At 36.9% G+C, this 23,259-nt stretch overlaps 1 protein-coding gene across 2 annotated transcripts in view; it reads left to right on the forward strand.

The window, feature by feature from the left end:
• QSER1 (glutamine and serine rich 1) overlaps nucleotides 1–23,259 on the forward strand; it is a 76,166-nt gene that overhangs the window by 26,239 nt on the left and 26,668 nt on the right. For both annotated transcript variants that reach the window (XM_044259032.1, XM_044259033.1), the window contains exons 2-4: nucleotides 5,100–5,212; nucleotides 5,593–5,754; nucleotides 9,505–13,185. In XM_044259032.1, the coding sequence (XP_044114967.1) occupies nucleotides 5,100–5,212; nucleotides 5,593–5,754; nucleotides 9,505–13,185 (3,956 nt within the window). The remainder of the gene's footprint in view (nucleotides 1–5,099; nucleotides 5,213–5,592; nucleotides 5,755–9,504; nucleotides 13,186–23,259) is intronic.

Genomic DNA, 23,259 nt, shown 5'->3' on the forward strand with positions numbered 1-23,259 from the left:
AGAACAAAATAAGAAAAATGAGAAACTTAGGGATAAATTTAACAAAACACTAGCAAGAATACACTAAACTTTACAAAAGACTGCTGAGAGAAATTAAAGACCTAAATAAATAGACATACTCATGGATTAGAACACTCAGTACTTTAAAAGTGGTAGTTTTCCCTAAATTGATGTATAGATTCAGTGCAATGTTTTTTGTAGAAATTGACAAGCTGTCTGTAAAATTTTTATGAGAATACCTGGCATAGCAAAAATAATTTTGAAGAACAAAATTGAAAGTTTTGTACAACCTGATTGAGTCATTTATCAGACTGTGTGTTACTGGCCTAAGAACAGACATATTAATGTAGCAAAGTAGTTAAGAGAACCACAAATATATGGCTAGTTGATCTTTTTTAAAAGATGCCATGGCAATTTTATAGGTAAAAAAATAGTTTTTTCAAAATATAGTACTAGGACAATTGCATGTCCAAATTTTTAAAAATGAATCCCAAGCCTTACCAGACACCATATACAAAAAATTAATTCCAAATGAATCATAGACCTAAATGGAAAAAGTTATAATCTAAAACTTCCAGAAAGAATTGGAAGAGAAAAATCTTTGAGCTATTAGAGTAGGCAAAGATCTCTCACCAGCAACAGCAAAAATACAATTCATAGGGGTGCCTGGCTGGCTCAGTCAGTCGAGCATGCGACTTTTGACCTTGGGGTTGTAAGTTGGAGTCCCGGGTTAAGTGTAGAGGTTACTTAAAAATAAAATCTTTTAAAAAATGGTTCTGTTCTTCTAACTACATTTTTTAAAAAGATTTTATTTATTTATTTAACAGACAGAGATCACATGTAGGCAGAGAGAGAGGAAGGGAAGCAGGCTCCCCACTGAGCAGAGAGCCCAAAGCGGGGCTCCATCCCAGGACCCTGAGATCATGACCTGAGCCAAAGGCAGAGACTTTAACCCACTGAGCCACCCAGGTGCCCCTAACCACATTGTTATAAGGATAAAAGCCACAGAGTGGGAGAAAATATTTGCAAAACATACATTTCACACAGATTTGATTCTAGAATATATAGGCAAAACCTAAAACTCAATAATAAGGAAACTAATAACCCCCTCCCCCCCAAATAGGCAAAAGATTTGAGTATTTCACCAAAGAAGATATCTGCATGGTAGATAAGCAAATGATGCTCGGCATTGTTATTTCTTATGGAAATCCAGATTAAAACCACAGTGAAGGAGGCACCTGGGGGGCACAGTCAGTTGAGCAGCTGACTCTTGGTTTTGGCTCAGGTCATGATCTCAGGGTTGTGAGATTGAGCCATGAAGCCCTGCATTCAGCATGGAATCTGCCTAGGATTCTCTCTCTCTCTCTCTCTCTGCCCCTCCCCCCTCAAATAAATGTTGGGAAAAAACACAACGAGATACCACTGCATACTAATTAGAGTGGTTAAAAATTTTAAAAAGGAAAGAAAGAACTTAAAAATTGGAAATACTTAGTGCCAGTGAGGATGCAGTCACTAGACCACATATGCATTACTGGGTGAGTGCAAAAGGGATAGCCACTTTGGAAAATAGGCAGTTGCTCTAAAGTTCAGCATTACCAAGTAACTCAGCCATCCCCCACCCCATATACTTAGTCAAATGAAATGAAACCTTGTGTTCACACAGAAACTTACGCACAAGTTTATGACACCTTTATTCATAATTGCTAAAAAACAGGAAAGAACCCAAAGATCCTTAAAACTGTTAATGGATTTAAAACAAGCACTAACCTCTGATGCGTCCATATAACAGAATGCTGCTCAGCTATAAAATGTAATAAATTACTGATATAAATAAAAAATGGATGAATCTCAGACATTAAGCTAATTGAAAGTAGCCAGACACAAAAGGCTACATATTAAATGATTATATTCATTTGACATTTTGGAAAAGGCAAAACTGTAAGGACAGAGAATAGATCTTTGGGAGATGGTAGGAAGAGTTCACTACCAAGGGCATGGGGAGAATCTTTTATAATGATGGGACTGTTCTCTCCCTTAGTTTTTGCAGTGTTTATGTACTTGGCCAAACTAGAGACAGTGAATTTTATTGTATGCAAATTATGTCTTAATTTTTAAAATTTAAAAAATGAATCTTGGGGCGCCTAGGTGGCTCAGTGGGTTAAATCCTCTGTCTTCAGCTCAGGTCATGATCCCAGGGTCCTGGGATCAAGCCCCACATCAGGCTCTCTGCTCAGCTGGGAGCCTGCTTCCTTCTCTCTCTGCCTGCCTCTCTGCCTACTTGTGATCTCTGTCAAATAAATAAATAAAATCTTTTTTAAAAATAAATAAATAAAGTACTGGCTTTATAGGAAAAATCTAATCAAGTTGATCAAAAATTAAAACCTTGTTAGTCAAACTCAGAAGCAGAGATTGGGATGGTGGTCCAGAGGCTAGGGGAAGGGGGAGATGGGGAATTGCTCAAAGGATACAAAGTTTCAGTTATTTAACATGAATAAGCTCTAGAGATCAGCTGTAGGACATCTTGCCTGTGACACAGTAATGTATCCCATGCTTTGTTAAGTGGGGAGATCTCATCTTAAATGCTCTTACCGCAATAAAAACTTTTTTTTTTTAAGATTTTATTTCTTTATTTGACAGAGAGAGAGAGATCACAAGTAGGCAGAGAGAGGGGGGGAAAGCAGGCTCTCTGCTCAGCAGGGATGCTGAGGCAGTTGTGGGGCTTGATTCCAGGACCCCAAGACCACGACCTGAGCCACCCAGGCACCCCCAAAGCTTTTTATTTTTGATGATGAAAGCTTTTTATTTAAAGACACTAAAAAACAAAAAAGCAACCCACTAGATTGGAAGGAAACATTCACAGTACATATATCTGACAAAAAATATGGATCCAAAATATAAGAAAAACTCTTACAATCCAATAGGAGAGCTAACTAAACCTGCTTTTTTTAAAGGCAAAAAATTGGCAAACTTCACCAGAGGAACTGAAAGAACAGCCTGTTGGCAGATAAAAACATGCAAATTAAACCACAGTGAGATACCACTATATCTACCTAGAATCACTAAAATTAAAGACTGATGGGGCACCTGGGTGGCGCAGTCGGTTAAGTGGCTGACTCTTGGTGTTGGCTCACATCGTGATCTCAGGGTCGTGGGATTGAACCCTGTGTCGGGCTCCACGCTGAGCGCAGAGTCAGCTTGAGATTCTCCCTCTCTCTGCCCTCCTACTCAGTATCTCTTTCTCTCTCTCTTTCAAATAAATGAATAACTCTTTTTTAAAAAGGAAGACTGAAAACATGTCACAAGAAGGATGTAAAGCAAAAATGAAATGTTGATTCATTATTGATGGTCATGTAAAATGGTACATGCACCTATTTTATGACCCTGTAATTCCACTCCTAGATATTTAACTTAAGAAAAATGAAAACATACGTCCATGGAAGACTTGAATATAAATGTTCCTAGCAGGGAATATAGTCAATAATACTGTAATAACATTGTATGGTGACAGAAGGTAACTACATGTGTCATGGTAGGCATTTCATAATGTGTATAATTGTTGAAACATTGCGTTGTATACTTGAAACTAATATTGTATGTCAACTCTATGTCGGTTTTCAAGTCTACAGTGGTATATTTATGAAGTGTAAGATCTATGCATTTTTTGAAAAATATGAAAATTTAAGTGTATGTATCATGTATACGAGAGGGAGAAAAGGGAGAAAGCTCATTTTTATTTTATAGAAGAAGAATACCTTTTAAATATTAAAAGAATGATGTAATTAGAAAGCTACCATTTCCAGTCTCCAGTGTGATAATTAGTAGATGATGTCTGAAACCTTTGGCTGTTGGGCATAAGATATTTACAGTCTTAAATTATACCTCACAATTGCATTTCAAAGGATCAAGAATAACAACATGGAGCGATCTGACAGATGTGCCTTATCCCCTTCAAGTTTATCATCACCAGTCATGACACAGACAGACAGATGTACGCGTCCTTACATGGTGCAGTGAGAAGTATAAAATCTCACTCGTGTACTTCTAATGAGGAATCAGTCAGACAGACAGACCCAGAATGTGGTATAGTCTACATTCAACTAACTTGGATTCCTCAATAACAACAACAACAACTCTGTGCCATGAAATCAAGACAAAGGGGACCTGGGAATAGAGGCACTGTTCTCAATTTAGAGACATAACCAAGTGCTGTTCTTGAATTTTTATTGGATTCTGCATAGAAGGAGCTTTAAAATCCCACACATTTTGGCAACAATTGGGAAATTGGAATATGACCTCATGTCTATTAATGATTATTGGCTATTTAGAAGAATGCTTAATTCCTAGGCGATATAGCTGACGTATTTAAAGATGCAGTGTCATGTCTGCAAGTTATTTTCAAGCGTTTAATAAAAAAGAAGTGTGTGTTTATATCTGTTTATAAAGAAAAATAAAACGCAGGTAACACAATGTTAATTAAGATTATTGAGTCTTAAGTAATGGACGTAAGACTATTTCAATTTTTCTCTGGGTTTAAAATATTCAAAGTAAATATCAAGGGCAGAAAAAATACCTTGTTTTAAATTACTCTCAAAATGTCCAACTTTGAATTTTCTAGGTGAGTTATTTTAATTATCAATTAATTCAAGTTATCTGATAACTCCAGAGAATGTTAGAACTAGAAGGACTTAAGAGATTATCTTGTCTAGCCCTTCATTCACGCAGATAAGAAATTTAGTCTGTCGTTAATTAAATCTCTTACTAAAATCACACCGGAAGCCCGCAGTAGAGCTCCGACGGTCAACTCAGCTATCCTGTTTTCCACGATTCTGCTCTTCACACTATACCCTGTCACTGCTCTCCCAGTTAAAGGAAGTAAAGTTGAATTGAGGAGAATACTATGCATCATTTCTCTTCCTAGTATATGTCAATGTATTTTCCTCATTTTGACAGCGTTGTCAGACTCTATTTGCTCTGTTGATGTGTAGGTCAGGTATTTAGTCAAAGTCTTCCGCTACCTTTGATAATTGCTCTCCTAGAGATATTTTGATGCTGTTGTTCAAGCTTGTGTTTTCAGTCACTTATTTTTTGTTATCCTTTAGTTTAAGCTATGAAGAAGGACATCCCTCACACTCTGAAGCAGATCTCCTTCAGAGACAGAATTTTGCGGCCCCTCATCAGCTTCCTGGATATGCTACCACACCTCAGCCAACTGGTAAAAATGCTCTCATAAAATGAATCTGGCTACATTTAGTGATTAAGAAGAAAAATCAGTTTTCACATAATGGGTTAGCAATGTGAGCAGGACGTAACGGAGCCATGGGAAAAGTGAAAATGAAAATGATATCAAAAGCTTTTTCTTTTACTGATAGAGAGTATCTATATAATTGGTGGGGAGATCTTTTTTCATAGATCTCTGTGGATTTTAAATTATGACTGTACTTGGTCAAACTAGTATCTGTTTGCTATTTCAAAACAGTTTAGGGTTAAGGAGCTTTTGGCCTACGATTTCTGTGGTTCTTTTTAAAATAAGAAATAATAATTTGATATTAATATATATTTTTACTTGATGATATATTTTATCTTGAAATGTAGGTCTTTCTGGAATATTTGATACTAGTGTGAACAGCGCCAGCACTAACACTAAAGAATCTTCAGTGATGAATTTTCTCTCTGCTGTTGAATCCCGAACTGCTCAGGCTGCTTCTTCAGGAACTACTCTTTTACCACAATTCAGGGCTCCATCCTGGCAGACAGGTAATTCTTTGTTTTCAGAATTTTTAAATCCAGAAGAAATACTGATAAAAATACACTTCTTATGGCCTTGTCACTGTATAGTAACGGAGAAGTGAACTTTAAAACCTAGAATTTGTCACAGTTTTACATTGGACAGAATTCCAGTTTATCACTCTGATGAAAACTAACAAGTTGAAGAAGGTAATAATTAAATATAAACCCTAGATTTGAAGTTCTTATCTGGTCATTTAAGTGGTTACTTGACTACTTAATAGAAGCAAGCACTCAGTTTCTTTTATTTTTCCATTTCAGCTCTATTGAGGTCTAATTGACATAGAAAATTGTAAGATGTTTAAAGTGTGCATTGTGGTGATTTGCTTGCATTACATTGTGAAAGAAATCCGCATCCATCTGATGAATTAACACAACAATCACCTCACATATTCATCTTTTTTGATTTTTGGGTGAACAAATTCATTTATCTTTGTGACTTCAGGCTGAGTAGGAAAAATAGTAAAAAATAGTCTTGGGACTGATTTCATCATTAGAGTTACATAAAGTTATCCAGAATTGAACGGATAATGTCACTATTTAGTAAAGGCCATTATAGGCTGGTATTATTGTGTTTTCCCTATTTATATATACATTCCATTTTTCAACTATTTCTCCCCCAAAATTATTTGTATTTTTTTTTACTTTTTTCAAAGAATGAGAAATATCATAGCATATTTGAGGAGCTATTTTAAAGTTTTAGTGATAGGAAATAATACTTTATCATTGTTATAAATTCCATTAATAGAGCTTTTCGGTATGCTTTAGCAATGTTTTTTCCTGCTTCCAAGGAGATCATTAATGTTTTAGTGTGACATAAGAGAATATTATAAAACAAAGTAGTTTCATTTTTTGCTTCCTGGAATAATTGCACATTTATATATTTAATTAGATTTTCTACTCCAATTTCTATAATAATATTATTTTATTTTATTTCATTTCATTTTATTTTAAAGATTTTATTTATTTGACAGACCAAGATCACAAGCAGGCAGAGAGAGAGAGAGAAGAGGAAGCAGGCTCCCTGCTGAGCAGAGATTCCCAATGCAGGGCTTGATCCCAGGATCCTGAGAGCATGACCTGAGCTGAAGGCAGAGGCTTTAACCCGCTGAGCCACCCAGGCGCCCTGATAATATCATTTTACTTTATTTTATTTTATTTTTAAAGATTTTATTTATTTATTTGACAGAGAGAGAGAGATCACAAGCAGGCGGAGAGTCAGGCAGAGAGAGAGAGAGAGAAGCAGGCTCCCGCCAAGCAAAGAGCCCAAAGCGGGGCTCGATCCCAGGACACTGAGATCATGACCTGAGCCGAAGGCAGCGGCTTAATCCACTGAGCCACCCAGGCGCCCCGATAATATCATTTTAAACATATATTTTAAATATTATTCATTCTTTGAAGCTTAACTATATTATTTTCTGTTTTCATAGTACTAATACTTTTTTGACATTTAATGGGAAGAAGTGAGAGAAGAAGGTTTTTGAAAGGGCCAGAGAATCTTTTTTTCCCTGTTTTTCTAAATAAAAAGATTTTAATGACAGTTTACTAAAAAAACATGTAAACAATAAAAAGGCCTACGAAAGGGAAGGTGATAGTTCCTTATAATAGTTCCACTTTCGTAGAGAAGAGTTAGCAGTTGGTATTTACTCTTCTTTGGTATCTTTATATATTAAAATATACATATCCACTTAATCTGTATTTGTAGCAATAGTATTAATCAGTTATGCCATAATTATTTGGTCAGTCTTGTGCTGATGGACATACGGGTTTCTACATATTAGCACACACAATAAATATAAAGAGTATTTGTGTGTACAAATACCTTTGTGTCCACTTATTTCCACAGAATAAATTTCTAGAGGTAGAACTTTTAGATCGTAAAGGTAAATGTTAACTTTTGCTACATGTGGCTAAAATGCTTTCCTGAAATGTTAATAAATCTCTTCTTGACAAAACTAATTTCTCATCAGCCTTTTATGATAAGCGTACATCTATTATCATTGGAATTTGTTCCTAGGAAGTCAAAACTTGAAATCCAAGATATTTTTAAGTGTGTGTGTGTGTGTGTATTTAAGAGTTTTATTTATTAGAGAGAGAGTGCATGGAGTGAGGGGGTAGGCAGAGAAAGCAGGCAAGAGAATATCCAGCAGACTTACTTCTGATCAAGGAGCCTGTCACAAGGCTCAGTTCCACGACCCTGAGATCACAACCTGAGCCAAAATCAAGTTGGACGTCTAACCAACTGAGCCACCCGGGGCCCCCAAAATGTATATATTTTGATAAAAGAAACTTCACAGTGTTCGCCTCACTTAATTTTTAGATTTATTTATCATGTTAAATGTAAGCAGTTTGGGTTTGTTTGATGTTGTTTTTTTTTTTAAGATTTTATTTATTTGGGGTGCCTGGGTGGCTCAGCAGGTTAAAGCCTCTGCCTTCAGCTCAGGTCATGATCCCAGAGTCCTGGGATCGAGCCCTGCCTCGGGCTCTCTGCTCAGCGGGGAGCCTGCTTCCTCCTCTCCTTCTCTGCCTGCCCCTCTGCCTACTTGTGATCTCTCTCAATAAAAATAAATAAAATCTTTAAAAAAAAAAAAAGATTTTATTTATTTATTTGACAGAGAGAGATCACGTGTAGGGAGGGGGAAGCAGGCTTCCCGCTGAGCAGGGAGCCCGATGCAGGGCTCAATCTCAGGACCGTGAGATCATGACCTGAGCCAAAGGCAGAGGCTTAGCCCACTGAGTCACCCAGGCGCCCCAAGCAGTTTGGGTTTTAATTTTAATATTATGGACATTTCACCTTGTCTGTTGCTATTGCATTGAGATTTTAAGGTAAATTAATCACTAGAGATTATGTACATTTTTATTGTTTTCTTAATTTTTAGATGACCTTATCTAACATATAAACTCATTTATAGAACAACTATAGATAGGAATTGCTAATACCTTTGTAATTTTGTTTTTGCTTTAAGAAAGCTACCTATTTTGAACAAGTGGGTGGCTCAGTTAGTTAAGCAACCAACTCTTGGTTTCTGCTCCGGTTGTGATTTCAGGATCATGAGATTGAGTCCCATGTTGTATTCCATGCTTATGACAGAGTCTGCTTGGGGCTCTCTCTCTCTCCCTCTGGCCCTCCCTCTGGCCCTCCCCGCTGCACTTGCACGGTTTCTATCTCTCAAATAAATCCTTTTTTTTTTTTTTTTTTTAAGATTTTATTTATTCTCGACAGAGAGAGAGCAAGAGAGGGAACTCCAGCAGGAAGAGTGGGAGAGGGAAAAACAGGGAGCCGGAAGCAGGGCTTGTTCTTGGGACCCTGGGATCATGACCTGAGCTAAAGGCAGATGCTTAATGACTGAGCCACCCAGGCGCCTCTAAAATAAATAAATCTTTAAAAAAAAGAGAGATTCTCTCCCTCTGCACCCCTCTCTCAAGCGCACGCACACACACACTCTCTCTCTCTCAAAAATAAAAATAAAGAAAACTAGCTTTTTTTGAAATAAAATATACATGCAGAACTAAATTGTCAGGATTTTCAGTCTTAGAGATTTTTTTTAAAGATTTTATTTATTTATTTGACAGAGATAGTCTTAGAGATTTTAATGTGTTAAAATCTCTAATCTTTAATGGATTATGTAAGTCTCTACTATGAAGACTCTGTGTGTGTGTGTGTGTGTGTGTGTATTTGTGTTATAATTGCATAAAGTTTTTTGTGTCTTCTCTTCCTAGGTATGCATTCCTCAGCAGCAACTGAGCTGTTTGTTACTGGATCTTTGCCAACCACTGGAACACTTCCACCCTCTGCCCTCTCTGCTTATCAGCATCCCACCACCTTCAGCAATAGGAACTTTGCTACCACCTCACCTTTGGTGCTTCAGGATTCATCTTTTAACACTACATCAAATGGAATTTTAAATCCTCATGACCCTTTGCTACAAATCAAGACTTCCCAGGGAACTGTTCCGACTGCTTTGGCATTTGAACGCCTGGGCAGTTCTGCATTAAGTAACAGCATACCACCTCAGTCTTCAACATATCGCTCAGCTCAAGAGTCTGCACCCCATCTTTTACAACCTCAATTTAGTTTGTTGCCTTCAGCACTTGGGGGAGCCCAGCAAACTCCTCAAGCCTACAGCTCAGCTCTCTTTACTAGTTCTACTGCTGCCATTGAAAGAGCTCTTCTTCGAGAATGTAGTGTTATTAAACACCATCAGCGGCCTTCAGGTACCCAGTCTATTCAGGCACAACTGACTGGTTCACAGCATTCCTTACATAGCTATCTATCAAATGCAAGTGTCGTTAATTTTCAGGAAACAAGCAGGCAGTCATCCTTATCCTGTAGCCCAATTGGAGATTCTACTCAGGTGAGCAATGGAGGACTACAGCAGAAGACCTCCCAGGTGTCAGTGGAACTTGCTCAGTCTTACTCATCTGCAATTCCATCATCAGGGTTTCCTCCTTCTACAAAAGGAAAAAGCTGTTCTACAAAACAACCACTAACATCAACTAAGACCCCCAAACCTCATAGTATAATTCCTCCTGTACAAACATTAAGCTATTCCAAACCTTTACATAATCAGAGTTCAGTAATATCGGGCCAAGCACAGATTTATTCTACAGCGCAGCTACCAAGCCTTTTATCAGTCAGTCAGTCCCAGAATTATGGTTTAGGACAGCCACACAATGTGCCATCTATTGTTCATTCACAGGTTTATAGGTCCAACAAAGTGGAGAAGTTGCCATCCTTATATAAAACATTGACTTTTTCTGGATCATCTCAGACTATAACTTCTGAAAACCAGACCCTTAATTATTCCTCTAATCAACAGGAAGTATTATCTTCAGTTACAAGTGAGAACTACCCTGCTCAAACGAGAGATCTATCTTCAGTTAGTCAGTCTCAAAGTTATTCATCTAGTCATTCTCAGGGTTTGTCACCAGTCAGCCAGACACAGGTTAGTTATTCATCTCAGTCACAAGTGTTGTCAGTTGTTAGCCCCTCAGAAAGCTACGCTTCAGGGCAGTCCCTAACATTAACAGCCCCTTCTCTTTCTTATTCTTCCACCTCTCGGGCTCAAAATTTGTCAGATTCTAGCCCAACCCAGAATTACATTTCTATGCACTCTTCCCAAAATGCTCAGACTCAAGGGTCATCCTCTCCCCAGTCCCAGAAGTTTTTGCCTGCTGTCCAGTCATCATCTTTTGCGTCCTCCACTCACTGTCAGACATTACAGAACAACATACCTTCCCCTGATCCAAAGTCTTACGCCGAAAGAAAACTTGACTCAAATGTGTATACATCTTCAAAGCAAGAAGAGGATTTTCCAATGCAGGAGTTACAGGTATTACAGCCTCAAGTATCTCTTGAGTCATCGACCCAAAGGCTATCTGATGGAGAAATTAATGTTCAAGAACCAGCTTACAAGGTGTCAAAGGCAGAGGACAGATATTCTCAGAGTGTAATCAGAAGTAATTCTCGTCTTGAGGATCAGGTTGTTGGGATTGCCCTACAAGGGTCAAAAAAAGAAGAAAGCATGGTTGGTTCAGTGACACAGCTTACCCAACAAATAGGCCAGGTCAGTGCAGCAGCCCTTGATATTAAGAAGGCAACTAATTTAATGCAAACTCCACAAATAAGATTGAATGCTAAAGACCTCAACCAGCAGCATCCTCTTATACACAAGGTACATGAAGCCAAGGTCCAGGAACAACATGATCAAATAATTAATGCTTCATCTCAGATTCAAATTCCAAATCACTCTTTAGGGCATGGCCATCAGGCATCTCTTCCCAATACACAGGTTCTGTTAGATTCTACCTGTGATCTACAGATTCTTCAGCAGTCAATACTGCAGGCAGGTTTAGGGCAAGTAAAGGCATCTTTACAAGTACAGCGTGTTCAGAGTCCTCAACAGATAGTACATCCATTCCTTCAGATGGATGGTCATATTATTCAGAGCAATGGTGATCATCCTCAGCAGCAACTTCATCCTCAAACTTCTGAAATCATGAAAATGGACCTCTCTGAGTCTTCAAAACCATTACAACAGCATCTAACAACAAAGGGCCATTTTAGTGAAACAAATCAACATGATTCAAAGAATCATTTTGTTTCTCTTGGATCAATATGTTTCCCAGAGGCAATGCTTCTCAGTGATGAGAGAAATATTTTATCAAATGTAGATGATATCTTAGCAGCTACAGCAGCAGCTTGCGGGGTTACTCCCTCTGATTTTTCTAAGTCAACTTCAAATGAAACCATTCCAGCAGTTGAAGATGGTGATTCTAAATCTCATTTTCAGCAGTCATTAGATGTTGGGCATGTGACTTCGGATTTTAACTCCGTAACAGCCACGGTAGGAAAGCCACAGAATATAAGTGATATTTCCTTAAATGGAAATCAGGTCGCCGTAAACCTTTCACCGGTACCCACCCTCCAATCAAAAATGACTCTCGATCAACAGCATATTGAGACTGTTCAAAATAAAGCATCTAAAGTAATTTCACCAGTGGTCGGACCAAGTCATGAAGCCCAGGAGCAAAGTTCTGGCTCATTCAAGAAACAGTCTGCTACCAATCATGAATCCAAAGAGGATAGTGAAGTTCCTATCGATAATACGTTAACTAATAACAGAAGCCAAGAGTTTGTTTCTAGTAGGAGTATGAGTGGAGAGAGTGCTGCGTCAGAGAATGAGCTCACCGTAGCCGGTGATGACAGCGCTGGGTCGGTGAACCCAGCCAGAAGTGCACTTGCACTGTTGGCCATAGCCCCACCTGGGGAGGCCATCGGTGTCAAGACTGAAGAAGAAAACCAAGACTTAGTGCATTTTCACCTGCAGAAGAAAAAACCCGGAAAGGGGCAAATGAAAGAGGAAGACAACAGTAATCAGAAACAGCCAAAAAGAACTGCCCAGGGCAAACGCCAAAATCCAAGGGGAACAGATGTGTACTTGCCCTACACCCCTCCTTCCTCAGAAAGCTGTCACGATGGTTACCAGCACCAAGAAAAAATGAGACAGAAGATCAAAGAAGTAGAGGAAAGACAGCCAGAAGTCAAAACAGGATTCATTGCCTCTTTCTTAGATTTTCTGAAATCCGGGCCCAAGCAGCAGTTTTCCACTCTTGCCGTCCGAATGCCCAACAGGACTAGGCGACCAGGGACCCAGACTGTTCGCACACTGTGTCCCCCGCCACCTCCGAAGACTTCTTCTACGACACCCACACCTTTGGTGTCTGAAACTGGGGGTAACAGTCCATCGGAAAAAGTTGATAATGAACATAAAAACTTGGACCATTTATCTTCATTTTCTTCTGATGAAGAGGATCCTGGAGCATGCAGTCATGATATTTATAAAAACGCCTCTACTACCTTAGCTACGGATGCTGCTTCTGACAAAAAGAAGAAAACAGGTAAAGTTTTAAATTTTAGGTTCATAATTAGGGATTTCCACTGTTTTTATGCTAATAGACTGGGTTTGAAGCCTTCTTACCTTGAAGCAGGTCTATAAGATTTTCAGGACAAAATGCATAGGTGGGTGTTTCAGGTACTTATTTTTTTAAAATGCTCTTTCCCTATAGGAAAGCTTTGGGTATTAGGTTGAAAACTTCTGGTTTGTGTTTTTTTTTGTTGTTGTTGTTGTTTTTTTAACTTTCTACCACATGATACATAAATTACATAGTTCGTACCTAGACTTCTTTAATCTGAGGCTTCTCGTGGTGGTTTATGGATGTGAGGCATTGTATTGGGGACCCTGGCTTATTTTCTTGGTATGTCAGTTTTACCTGAAGATTAGCATTTTACTTATAAACATGGTTATCTCATGCGTAGCATGCACATGAGTATAATTAAGATAAAATTTTTAAGTTTTGTGTAGGCTCCCAACTGTGTCTCCAAATCTTTGGGCACGTGTTTCACTTTACTCTGTAGTTAAGGGAACACTTGGAGGAACTGTTTAAAGAAGCACTGCCTCAGGTCAGCTCTTTTAAGGAACATTCTAAAGGAAAAGATTTATGACAGTAAAATAGCCATGACCTCTGTGCGAGGACCCAGTAGCAATGCACTGTTATCTCCAGTACATAGATGGGAGAGCCGAGAGGACGTGAACTGTGCAGGTCCACACAGCTAGTAAGTGACAGAGCTGGAGTCCGCACTCGGGTTTGTGTGGTTGTAGAGCCTGTATTCCTGCCTTGCTCTTTTGTGTAAGTCAAGTGGGGCTTTAAAAGTTAAACCTCGTTTTGTAATGTACTTCTAGCTTCTCTCTGGACTCAAGACTACCCTTAACTGAGGTGATCGGAAACAACTGCTATTCCAAATAATCTATTAGCGTAAACGTCTGCTAATACATTTCTAAAGAATTCTCATTTTGTTATACAGGGAAATTAGTATAATGGAAAGTCAGTGTTAGAGTCAAAGACACTATGGATGTGGCTGATCCTGGTAAGGTTTTATACTCCTCTTTCCCCAGTGCAGGGCGCTTGGCAATCACTATTCCACTCTTCCATTTGTAGAACAAAGCTTTTGTAATTTCTGTTTTAAAATATGAATCTAAGACTATTTTCTTCCCAACAAGTGTTACTGCTTCATCTGTAGTTAAAATCATTACTGTCAACCCGTTCTTACTCTTAGGTCTTCGAAGTTCTCTGCTGCCATCCCTGCTGCTGCCTTCGGTGGAAGAACTCATCTCTTGCTTCTCGTTAGAATCCTTTGCACCACACTCCGTGCTTCTGGGGGGAAACGTTAAAATGATATATGTAAAACTCCCTTTCCATATTTTATTTTCTGGTTCCACTCTTTCCACTTTTCCTCTTCTGTAACAACTGAATTTCTCATTGTTTCTGGGACATGTAAGCCTGATTTCACACTTATCTTCAGGCAGGTTTTTCTAGCTAGAGTGCCCTCTCAATTTTCTTCAGCCCAGCAGACCCTGTTACCTATGAAGACCATCTTCAAAGTCACTTTGTGGAAGTTACCCCAGGCAGAATTAGCGCTCATATCCTCTAAACACAGCCCTCAAATATCTCTGAAAGACAAATTTAAATTTTAATTGCCACAAGGTCTAATTTATCCATTTTTCCTTTTTTGATTTGTGCTTGTGTCCTGAGAAATCTTTGCCTAACCCATGGTTACAAAAATGTTCCGTTGTTTTCTAGAAGTTTTTAACTTTTGCATTTTACATTTAGGTCTATGATCTCCACCACCCCCCCTTTTTAAAGTACGCTCTGCACCCCACATGGGGCTCAAACGCACAACCCTGAGATCAAGAGTCCCATGCTCTTGATCCCTTTTGATTTTATTTTTGTGTAAGGTGAGGTATGGGTTGAAGTTAATTTTTTGGCATGAAGAAGTCTAGCTTTTCCAGCACCATTTGTTGAAAAGAGTCATTTCTCCTTTTATTATCTTTGCATCTTTGTCAAAAATCAGTTGGCCATATTTGTATGAATTTGTTTCTGGATTCTCAGACTTGGACTTTGTGTTTATGCTTTCAGAAATACCACACTATTTTAATTGCTGTAGCTTTACAGTATGTCTTGCGACAGGGTAGTGTGAGTCCTCCAAGTCTGTTCTTTTTCAGAATTGTTTTGCCTATTCTAATTCCTTTCCTTTTCCATATAAATTTTCAAATCAGCTATCAGTATTTACCAAAAAAGGAAAAAAAAATCCCGCTGGAATTATTACTTTGATTTCCTTGAATCTGTAGCAATTTGAGGAAAACTGAACTGTTCACAATGTACTGAGTTTTAATAATTCATGAACGTATTTGATTTCTTTTATTAGTCTTTTATAGTTTGGGACAAATAGGTCCTACATATGGTCTATAGTTAGTTAAATGTTTTTGGTGCTGTTTATTGTGAATTATACTCTTAAAAGTTTTCAAATTCCAGTGACTTATTGGTAGATTATAAAAACACAGAGGGGTTTTTTGTTTTGTTTTTTTTGGTGTGTTGACCTTGCAAATCTGTACTATTCATTTATTCTAGGAGGCTTTTTTAGATTCCTAAGAATTTTTTTTTTTTAAGATTTTTATTTATTTATTTGACAGAGAGAGATTACAAGTAGGCAGAGAGAGAGGAGGAAGCAGGCTCCCTGCTGAGCAAAGAGCCCGATACGGGACTCGATCCCAGGACCCTGAGATCATGACCTGAGCCGAAGGCAGCGGCTTAACCCACTGAGCCACCCAGGTGTCCTTCCTAAGAATTTTTTAATGTAGGAAATTGTGTCATCCATCTGCAAATAAGGACACTTTTATTCTTTTCCAATCTTACATCTTTTTCACTCCTATCTTAAAACACAGGAATTAACACTCCTATATAGTTGTTTATGAAAGTGTTGAGTGCTGGCTTCCTGAATATGTTCTTTTTACATTGCCTAGTTTGCTTACAGTTTTTATAATGAACAGAGGTTGAATTTGCCAAATGCTTTTTCTTCATCTGTTGAAATGATTGTGTAGTTTTCATATTTAGTCTTTCAATATGGTGAATTACATTGACTGATTTTCAGATGTATTCATGGCCTTGCATTCCCAGGATCAACCCCAACAGCTGTGATATATTGTCTTTTTTTTTTTAATACATTGATGAATTCAGTTTTCTAATTTTTTTCGCATCCATCTTTGCAGTGGATATTGGTCTGTAGCTTTCCTTTTGTAATGCCTTTGTCAGATTTTGGGGTCTGGTTATTGCTGACCTCATAAATAAATTGGGGACTGTTCCCTTCTTTTCTCTTTCCTGAAAGAGATTATGTAGTACGATTTCTTCCCAGAGATGCTTGATTGAATTTGTTGGTGAAACCATCTGGACCTGGAGTTTTCTTTGTCAGAAAGTTTTTTGCTATGGATTCAGTTTCTTTGATGATGGAACCATTCACCTTGTCTGTTTCTTCTTGACTGTGTTTTGGTAGTTTGTATCTTTGAAGAAATTGGTCTGTTTTATCTGAGTTGTTTAATTTATGAGTATAGAGTTGTTGGTAGCATTTCCTCATGTTGATAATTTATGTCTTCTCTGTTGTGGTCAGTCTGGATAGACTTGAATTGCTTTTATTAATTCTTTTTCTCCTTTGTTCACAATTTCATTGATTTTTGCTGTTCTCATTATTTCCTTTTTCCTGCTTGATTTAGGTTTGTTACACTCTATTTTTCTAGTTTCTTGTGGTAGAAGCCTAACCTGTTAATTTGAGACCCTCTTCTGCTATAAGCATTTAATGTTATAAAGCTCTCTCTAAATCTAAACCCTTCCTCAGCTTTGTCCCACAAATTTTATTTTTATTATTTATTATTTTATTTTCTTTCAGTACTCTCTGATATTTCCTCTTCAGTCCTTGAGTTATTATATTTTTTGAATATTTGGGTATTTTCCAGATACCTTTCCTTAATTGATTTCTTCTTTGTGTAATTTCAGTTCTGACATTTGTTAGGGTTAGCTTTATGACCCAGGATATGCTTGATCTTGATTAATGTTCCATGTGTACTTTAAAAGAACATATATTCTGCTGGTTTTAATTACATTTAATGTGTAATTATTGATATAGCTAGATCTTTCATTTTATTGTTTTCTGGTTTCCCCCTTTCCTATTTTTCTAAAACACACTATTTGAACTTCAGGTATTTCATTTTTAAATTTATCTCTATCTTTTCTGGCTCTATCTTTTTGTATTATTCTTCTAGCAGTTGACCTAATGATTACCGTCCACTTAAAATCAGTATTTTTATGATTTCAAGTAAAATGCCAAAGCCTACCAACCATACAGGTCCCTTTACCCTTGCCCATATTTGTCCTGTATATTACATCTACATATATTGAAAGCCCTAAAGAAGGAATGATTTTGCTTTCAACAGTCAAATATATTTTAAATAACTTAGGAGGAGAAAAGACTCTTATATTTATATAGGTTTCTATAATTTCTGTTGTAGTTCCTTTATTCCTGATGTTCCAAGTTTCCCTCTGGTATCACTTCCCATCAGCCCGAAAAACTTTTCCTTTTCCAAGGCTTTTCTTTTTCTTTGGTTTTCAGCAATGTAATTGTTTATCTCAGTAGGGTTTATCCTGTTTGGAGTTCACTGAGCTTCTTGAATCTGTAAAATGTATGTCTTTAACGAAGTTTGAAGTTTGGGGACATTATTTTTTCTGTACCAACCTTTCTCTCCAGAAGCAGCTTTGTGACTTGGGTTGCTGGTGGGAGAGGTCTGGGAGAGAGAAAAGAGAAGAAAGAAATGGCATTTGCCCCCCACATTCTTCACCTCGAATGGGCCTCTTCTCTGTACTCTTCTCTCTAGAAAAACAGATTTTCTTGGAGTTTTTGTTGTTCGTGCCCTGTGTAGCTCTAAATCAGGGGTCACCCTCTGGTCAATGCTAGGTGATAAGAGAGGAAAGAAGTAAGAAACATCTCCATATAAAGGTTGTTATTTAAATTTGTGCTTACCTCTCCAATCTATCTGCTTTATTAACTTTATTAACTTTAAGACTCTTCAGGTAGTTGCATTTTTTATTTTTTTCAAAGTGTTTATTTGTAGTACATGGGTGATAATAGGCTCTAGAGGGCTTGCTTCATCTTGCTTGGCACAGAAGCCATGAATTTTAAAGAATTACCATTTTATCAATTTACTGTCGTGATTTCTGATGCTCAAATTGTCCTGTAATGGGCAAGTAGGAGTCTCTTCAATGTTTTGGTATTTTTGTTGTGATACATTGAATTCATTAATTTTAAGGGAAAATTTATCTTTACAGTATTGTCTTCTCATCCACTTATAGAATATATTGGGTTTTTTTACTTATTCAGATCTTATACTATGTATTTTCATATTATATCATTTTTCTCTATATAGATGTTACAGTTTCTGCAGTTCTTTAACTACAGTTTTCCCCACATTGTCTTCTTAGCAATTACTGATGGTGGTGTATGGCAATTACTGATTTTTATATCTTCATTTTGGTTTTGGCATTTTGGGTGGGGTATTTTAACAGTGTTTCCACCTGCATTTCTTGCATTTTTAGGTAGGCATTTATGGCTTGTAAAAATAATGAGAGTTTTGGGGGGCCTGGGTGGCTCAGTGGGTTAAAGCCTCTGCCTTCAGCTCAGGTCATGATCTCAGGGTCCTGAGATCGAGCCCCACATTGGGCTCCCTGCTCAGCGGGGAGCCTGCTCCCCACCCCCACCTGCCTCTCTGCCTATTTGTGATCTCTGTCAAATAAATCAATAAAAATCTTTAAAAAAATAATAATAATGGGAGTTTTATCATTCTCTTTCTCTTTCTCTCTCTCTCTTTCTCTCTTTTTTTTTTTTTTTTTTTTTTTGATTATTTTACTTGGGCTCAGCTTCTGCTTTAACACACTGAGCCACCCAGGCGCCTCAGTCTCTACTTAATAGTAGCAGTGAGAGCAAGCGTCCTCATGTCCTTCTTGGTATGAAACAGAATATGCAGCGTTTGACTATGAATTATATTTGTTGTCAGTTTCTAGTACCGTATACTCTTTAAGAAAACTTCCTTCTGTTTTGAGGTTCTTACTTCTTTTAATTAAAAGTGGATATTGAATTTTGTCAGATGCTTTTTTTTTTTTTTTTTAAAGATTATATTTATTTATTTGACAGAGAGAGATCACAAGCAGGCAGAGAGGCAGGCAGCGAGAGAGGAGGAAGCAGGCTCCCTGCTGAGCAGAGAGCCCGATGCGGGCCTCGATCCCAGGACCCTGAGATCATGACCTGAGCTGAAGGCAGCAGCTTAACCCACTGAGCCACCCAGGCGCCCTGTCAGATGCTTTTTTGAGCTTCTGATAAATCTGCTTTTCCACATTAATCTATTTGATTTTTTTTTTTTTAATTTACGTAATTTATTTTAGAGAAAGAGAGCCTGCATGTAAGCTGGGGAGGGGCAAAGGGAGAGAGAGACTCTCAAGCTGACTCCGCCTGAAGCACAGAGTCTGTGGAGGGGCATGATCTCATAACCCTGAGATAAGGACCGGAGCCAAAACCAAGAGTCTCTTTTAAGCTCTTGAACCACCCAGGCACCCCAGTCTTTTATTTGACTTCTTAATGTTGAACCTTTCTAAGAAAAGTCGACCATGAACTCTCCTTGGTCATGATTAATTATTTTAATCCATTGCAAGATTTAAATTGCTACTGTTTTAGTGGAGATTTTTACACCTAGATTCATAAATGAAATTATTGCTTATAGTGATTTTTGTCTTGATCCTTTGTTGTTGTTTTTTTGGTTTTGGTTTTGTCTTAATCTTGCTTACTTTTATATTCAGGAATATGCTGGTTTTATACACTGAATTGGGAAAATTTCTGTATTTGTCTAAGCTATAAAAAAGTTTACCTCATAAAATGGGGATTTAGTAGAACTTTCTAAGAATATATCTGGGACTTTAGGTTTTTTCTGAGGTAGTTTATCTGAATCAATTTTTTAAAAGGTATATTTTCTAGTAAAATCATCCCTTTCATTTAAGTTTTTTAATCTGCTGTTATAAAGTTGTACATAGCGTTCTAAGTTTTTAGTCTCTCCTTTTTCTGTAGTTATGTTCTCTTTCTTGCTCCAAATGTGTTTTAATCTTTTTCCTTACCATTCTGTGAAAAGTTTGCCTATTTAGTGTTTCTTTTCAAAGAATCGGTGTACTTTTCTTTTTTAACTCTTATTTTCATTTTTTTACTCAATTTTTCTTAATTTCTCTAATCAGTTCTTTTTCCCTATCTTCCTAGGTTCAATTTAATGTTTTCTCTCTGGCTTCTTGAGTTTAATAGTTAAGTTTATTTTTATATATCCTTGCTTTTTAATGAATGGCATTAAAGTATAAGTTATCTTCATTGTACCTGGGCTTTTTCTATGCCTCTTGTTTCAATTTGTAATGCTCTTACTGTCCTTTCTTTTTTTTTTTTTTTTTTTTAAGATTTTTATTTGTTTATTTGACAGACAGAGATCACAAGTAGACAGAGAGGCAGGCAGAGAGAGAGAGAGAGGGAAGCAGGCTCCCTGCTGAGCAGAGAGCCCGATGTGGGACTCGATCCCAGGACCCTGAGATCATGACCTGAGCTGAAGGCAGCGGCCCAACCCACTGAGCCACCCAGGCGCCCTCTTACTGTCCTTTCTAAATGGTTTGTCATTTCAGTTTTGATTTCCTTTTTAACCCAAGAGTTATTAAGAAAAAGTAGGGTTTTGCCTGTTTCCTAGTAGGTTTCTGGTTTTGATGGTGGTGGTAGTGGTATTCTTTTATTACTAATTTATGACCCTACTGTATTTTGGTCAAGGGAATAAGCGCTTAAATAATGCCGCTTTTGGAAATCTATGAAAAATTTTTAGTGCCTTGGTAAATGGCCAATTTGTATAAATATTCCATGAATACCAAGTGCTGGCAGATTTTATTTGGTAATGCTGTTCAAATCCTTTGTATCTCTTTGGTTTTTCTTTAATGTAATAAATGACATTAGGTTATATAAGAAAATGTATATGTGAATGTTGGAGGTAACAGGTCTAGAATTTGCCTTAAACTATCCCAGCAAATATAAAAGGGGTTGATGGACAGATAAAAGTATACCAAATGTTTGTAGTTGTTATAGCTGGGTTATAGTATTTGAGGGTTTGTATTCTCTAGTTTTATGTATATTTGAAATTATTAATAATAAACAGTTTTTAAAATCCTCCCTATCCTTATTTGTTTTTAGATTGCTTGATCTGTTGATTCCTGAAAAAGGTGTGTTAAAGTTTCGAAATATGTTTGATTGTTTTTCTAATACTGTTTACTTGATATATTATGAACTCCTCATAATTAGGTACATAAAATTTTACTAAGTTCAGTTTCCTTTCTGTATAATCTCTTCTTACAAATTTAATTTCCCACTTCTGTTTTTAATATTACCATACTAATTTTATTGTTAACTGTTCTGGTATATTTTTCCATATCTCTGCTTGCTTTCTTTCAGAATATTTTTTCTTGTGAATTATCACTCCTATATAGAAATAAAAGACATGTAAGAAAAACACATAAAATTCCCGTAAAATGTGAAAATGCAGACACTGCTTAAGCCTTGACCACCAAAATAGAGCTATTTTATAAGATAATACTTTAAAGAAAAAAAAGGACAAAGAAATAAAAATAAGTTTCTATTTTTAAAACTTCTAAATAACTCAAGGATTTAAAAGGAAACCAAAACGGAAATGATAAGCCACTTAGAAAGGACAGTGGAAAATTTACATTTCAAAACCAATGGGATGCTCCAAAAGTGTAGAACAAAGAAGAAAATTTATAGTGTTAAATGCTACTCCTTAGAGTATAAGAAAGTACAAAAATAAATTGAATATTAAATTAACCCAACTTAAAAACTCTAGAACTAACCATGTCTGAGTTGCTTTCTTTTATAATTTTACCACCCATATATATATCCCTAAGCACTATCTATACTTTTTTTTTGAAGTATAGTTGACATTCAAGGTTATATTAGTTTCCAGGGTGCAACTTACTGATTCAACAACATATACTTCTTGATTTTTCACTGTATGACTTTGTTAAAATATTATTGACTGTATTGCCTCTGCAGTACTCTTTGTCTCTGTTGCTTATTTTATAATTGAAATTTATACCTCTTAATAACTCCTATGTCTATACTATATTATACTATACTATGCCATACTGTACCTGAACCCTGTACTTTTGTTTGGCTTGTTTTAAAGCTTCATAAAAAGGGCATTGAACAATATTGATACATTTTTCCTCTACTAATTTGAAATTTATACATTCTTTTTAAAAATATATTTGGTTAGCTTATTATGAGCATTTTCAAATATGAACAAAAAGATTCTTATAATTAAACCAATTTATGTATCATTCAGTTTTAATAATCATTGATACATGGTCAGTTTTGTTTCATTCCTATCTTTATTCTACCAACCCCTGATTATTGTGATGAAATATTTCTCTTCTTTTCCTGGTTATAATAGGAATTGCAGTGTTTTCTGCTTCTCAAAATCTGTTAATAATCTTAACTCTCCTACTGGATAATAAGACTTTTGAACACTAGAACTCTTTCAACAATGTAGTTCTCAGAATATAAGTTTTGCACTTCTTTTCTAAAATATTTTCTTCTTTTTGATGCTGTTATTAATGGAATTGTGTTCCTAAATTAATTTCTGGATGGATCATTGTAAGTATATAGAAATGCAATTGGGGGCATCTGGCTGGCTCAGTAGGTAGAACATGCAACTCTTGATCCTGGCATTGTAAGTTCAAGCCAGGTTGCGTGTACAGCTTGCTTTTAAAAAAAAAGTATGGGGTGCCTGGGTGGCTCAGTGCCTTCGGCTCAGGTCATGACCTCAGGGTCCTGGGATCGAGTCCCGCATCGAGCTTTCTGCTGAACAGAGAACCTGCTTCCCTCTCTCTCTGTCTCTGCCTGCCTCTCCGTCTACTTGTGATCTCTCTCTGTCAAATAAATAAATAAAATCTTTTTTTAAAAAAAAATACAATTGATTTTTATATATTGATCTTGTATCCTGAAACCTTGTT

This window comes from Neovison vison, chromosome 7 (genome assembly GCF_020171115.1).
Source record: "Neovison vison isolate M4711 chromosome 7, ASM_NN_V1, whole genome shotgun sequence".
In the NCBI taxonomy this organism is placed as follows: domain Eukaryota; kingdom Metazoa; phylum Chordata; class Mammalia; order Carnivora; family Mustelidae; genus Neogale; species Neogale vison.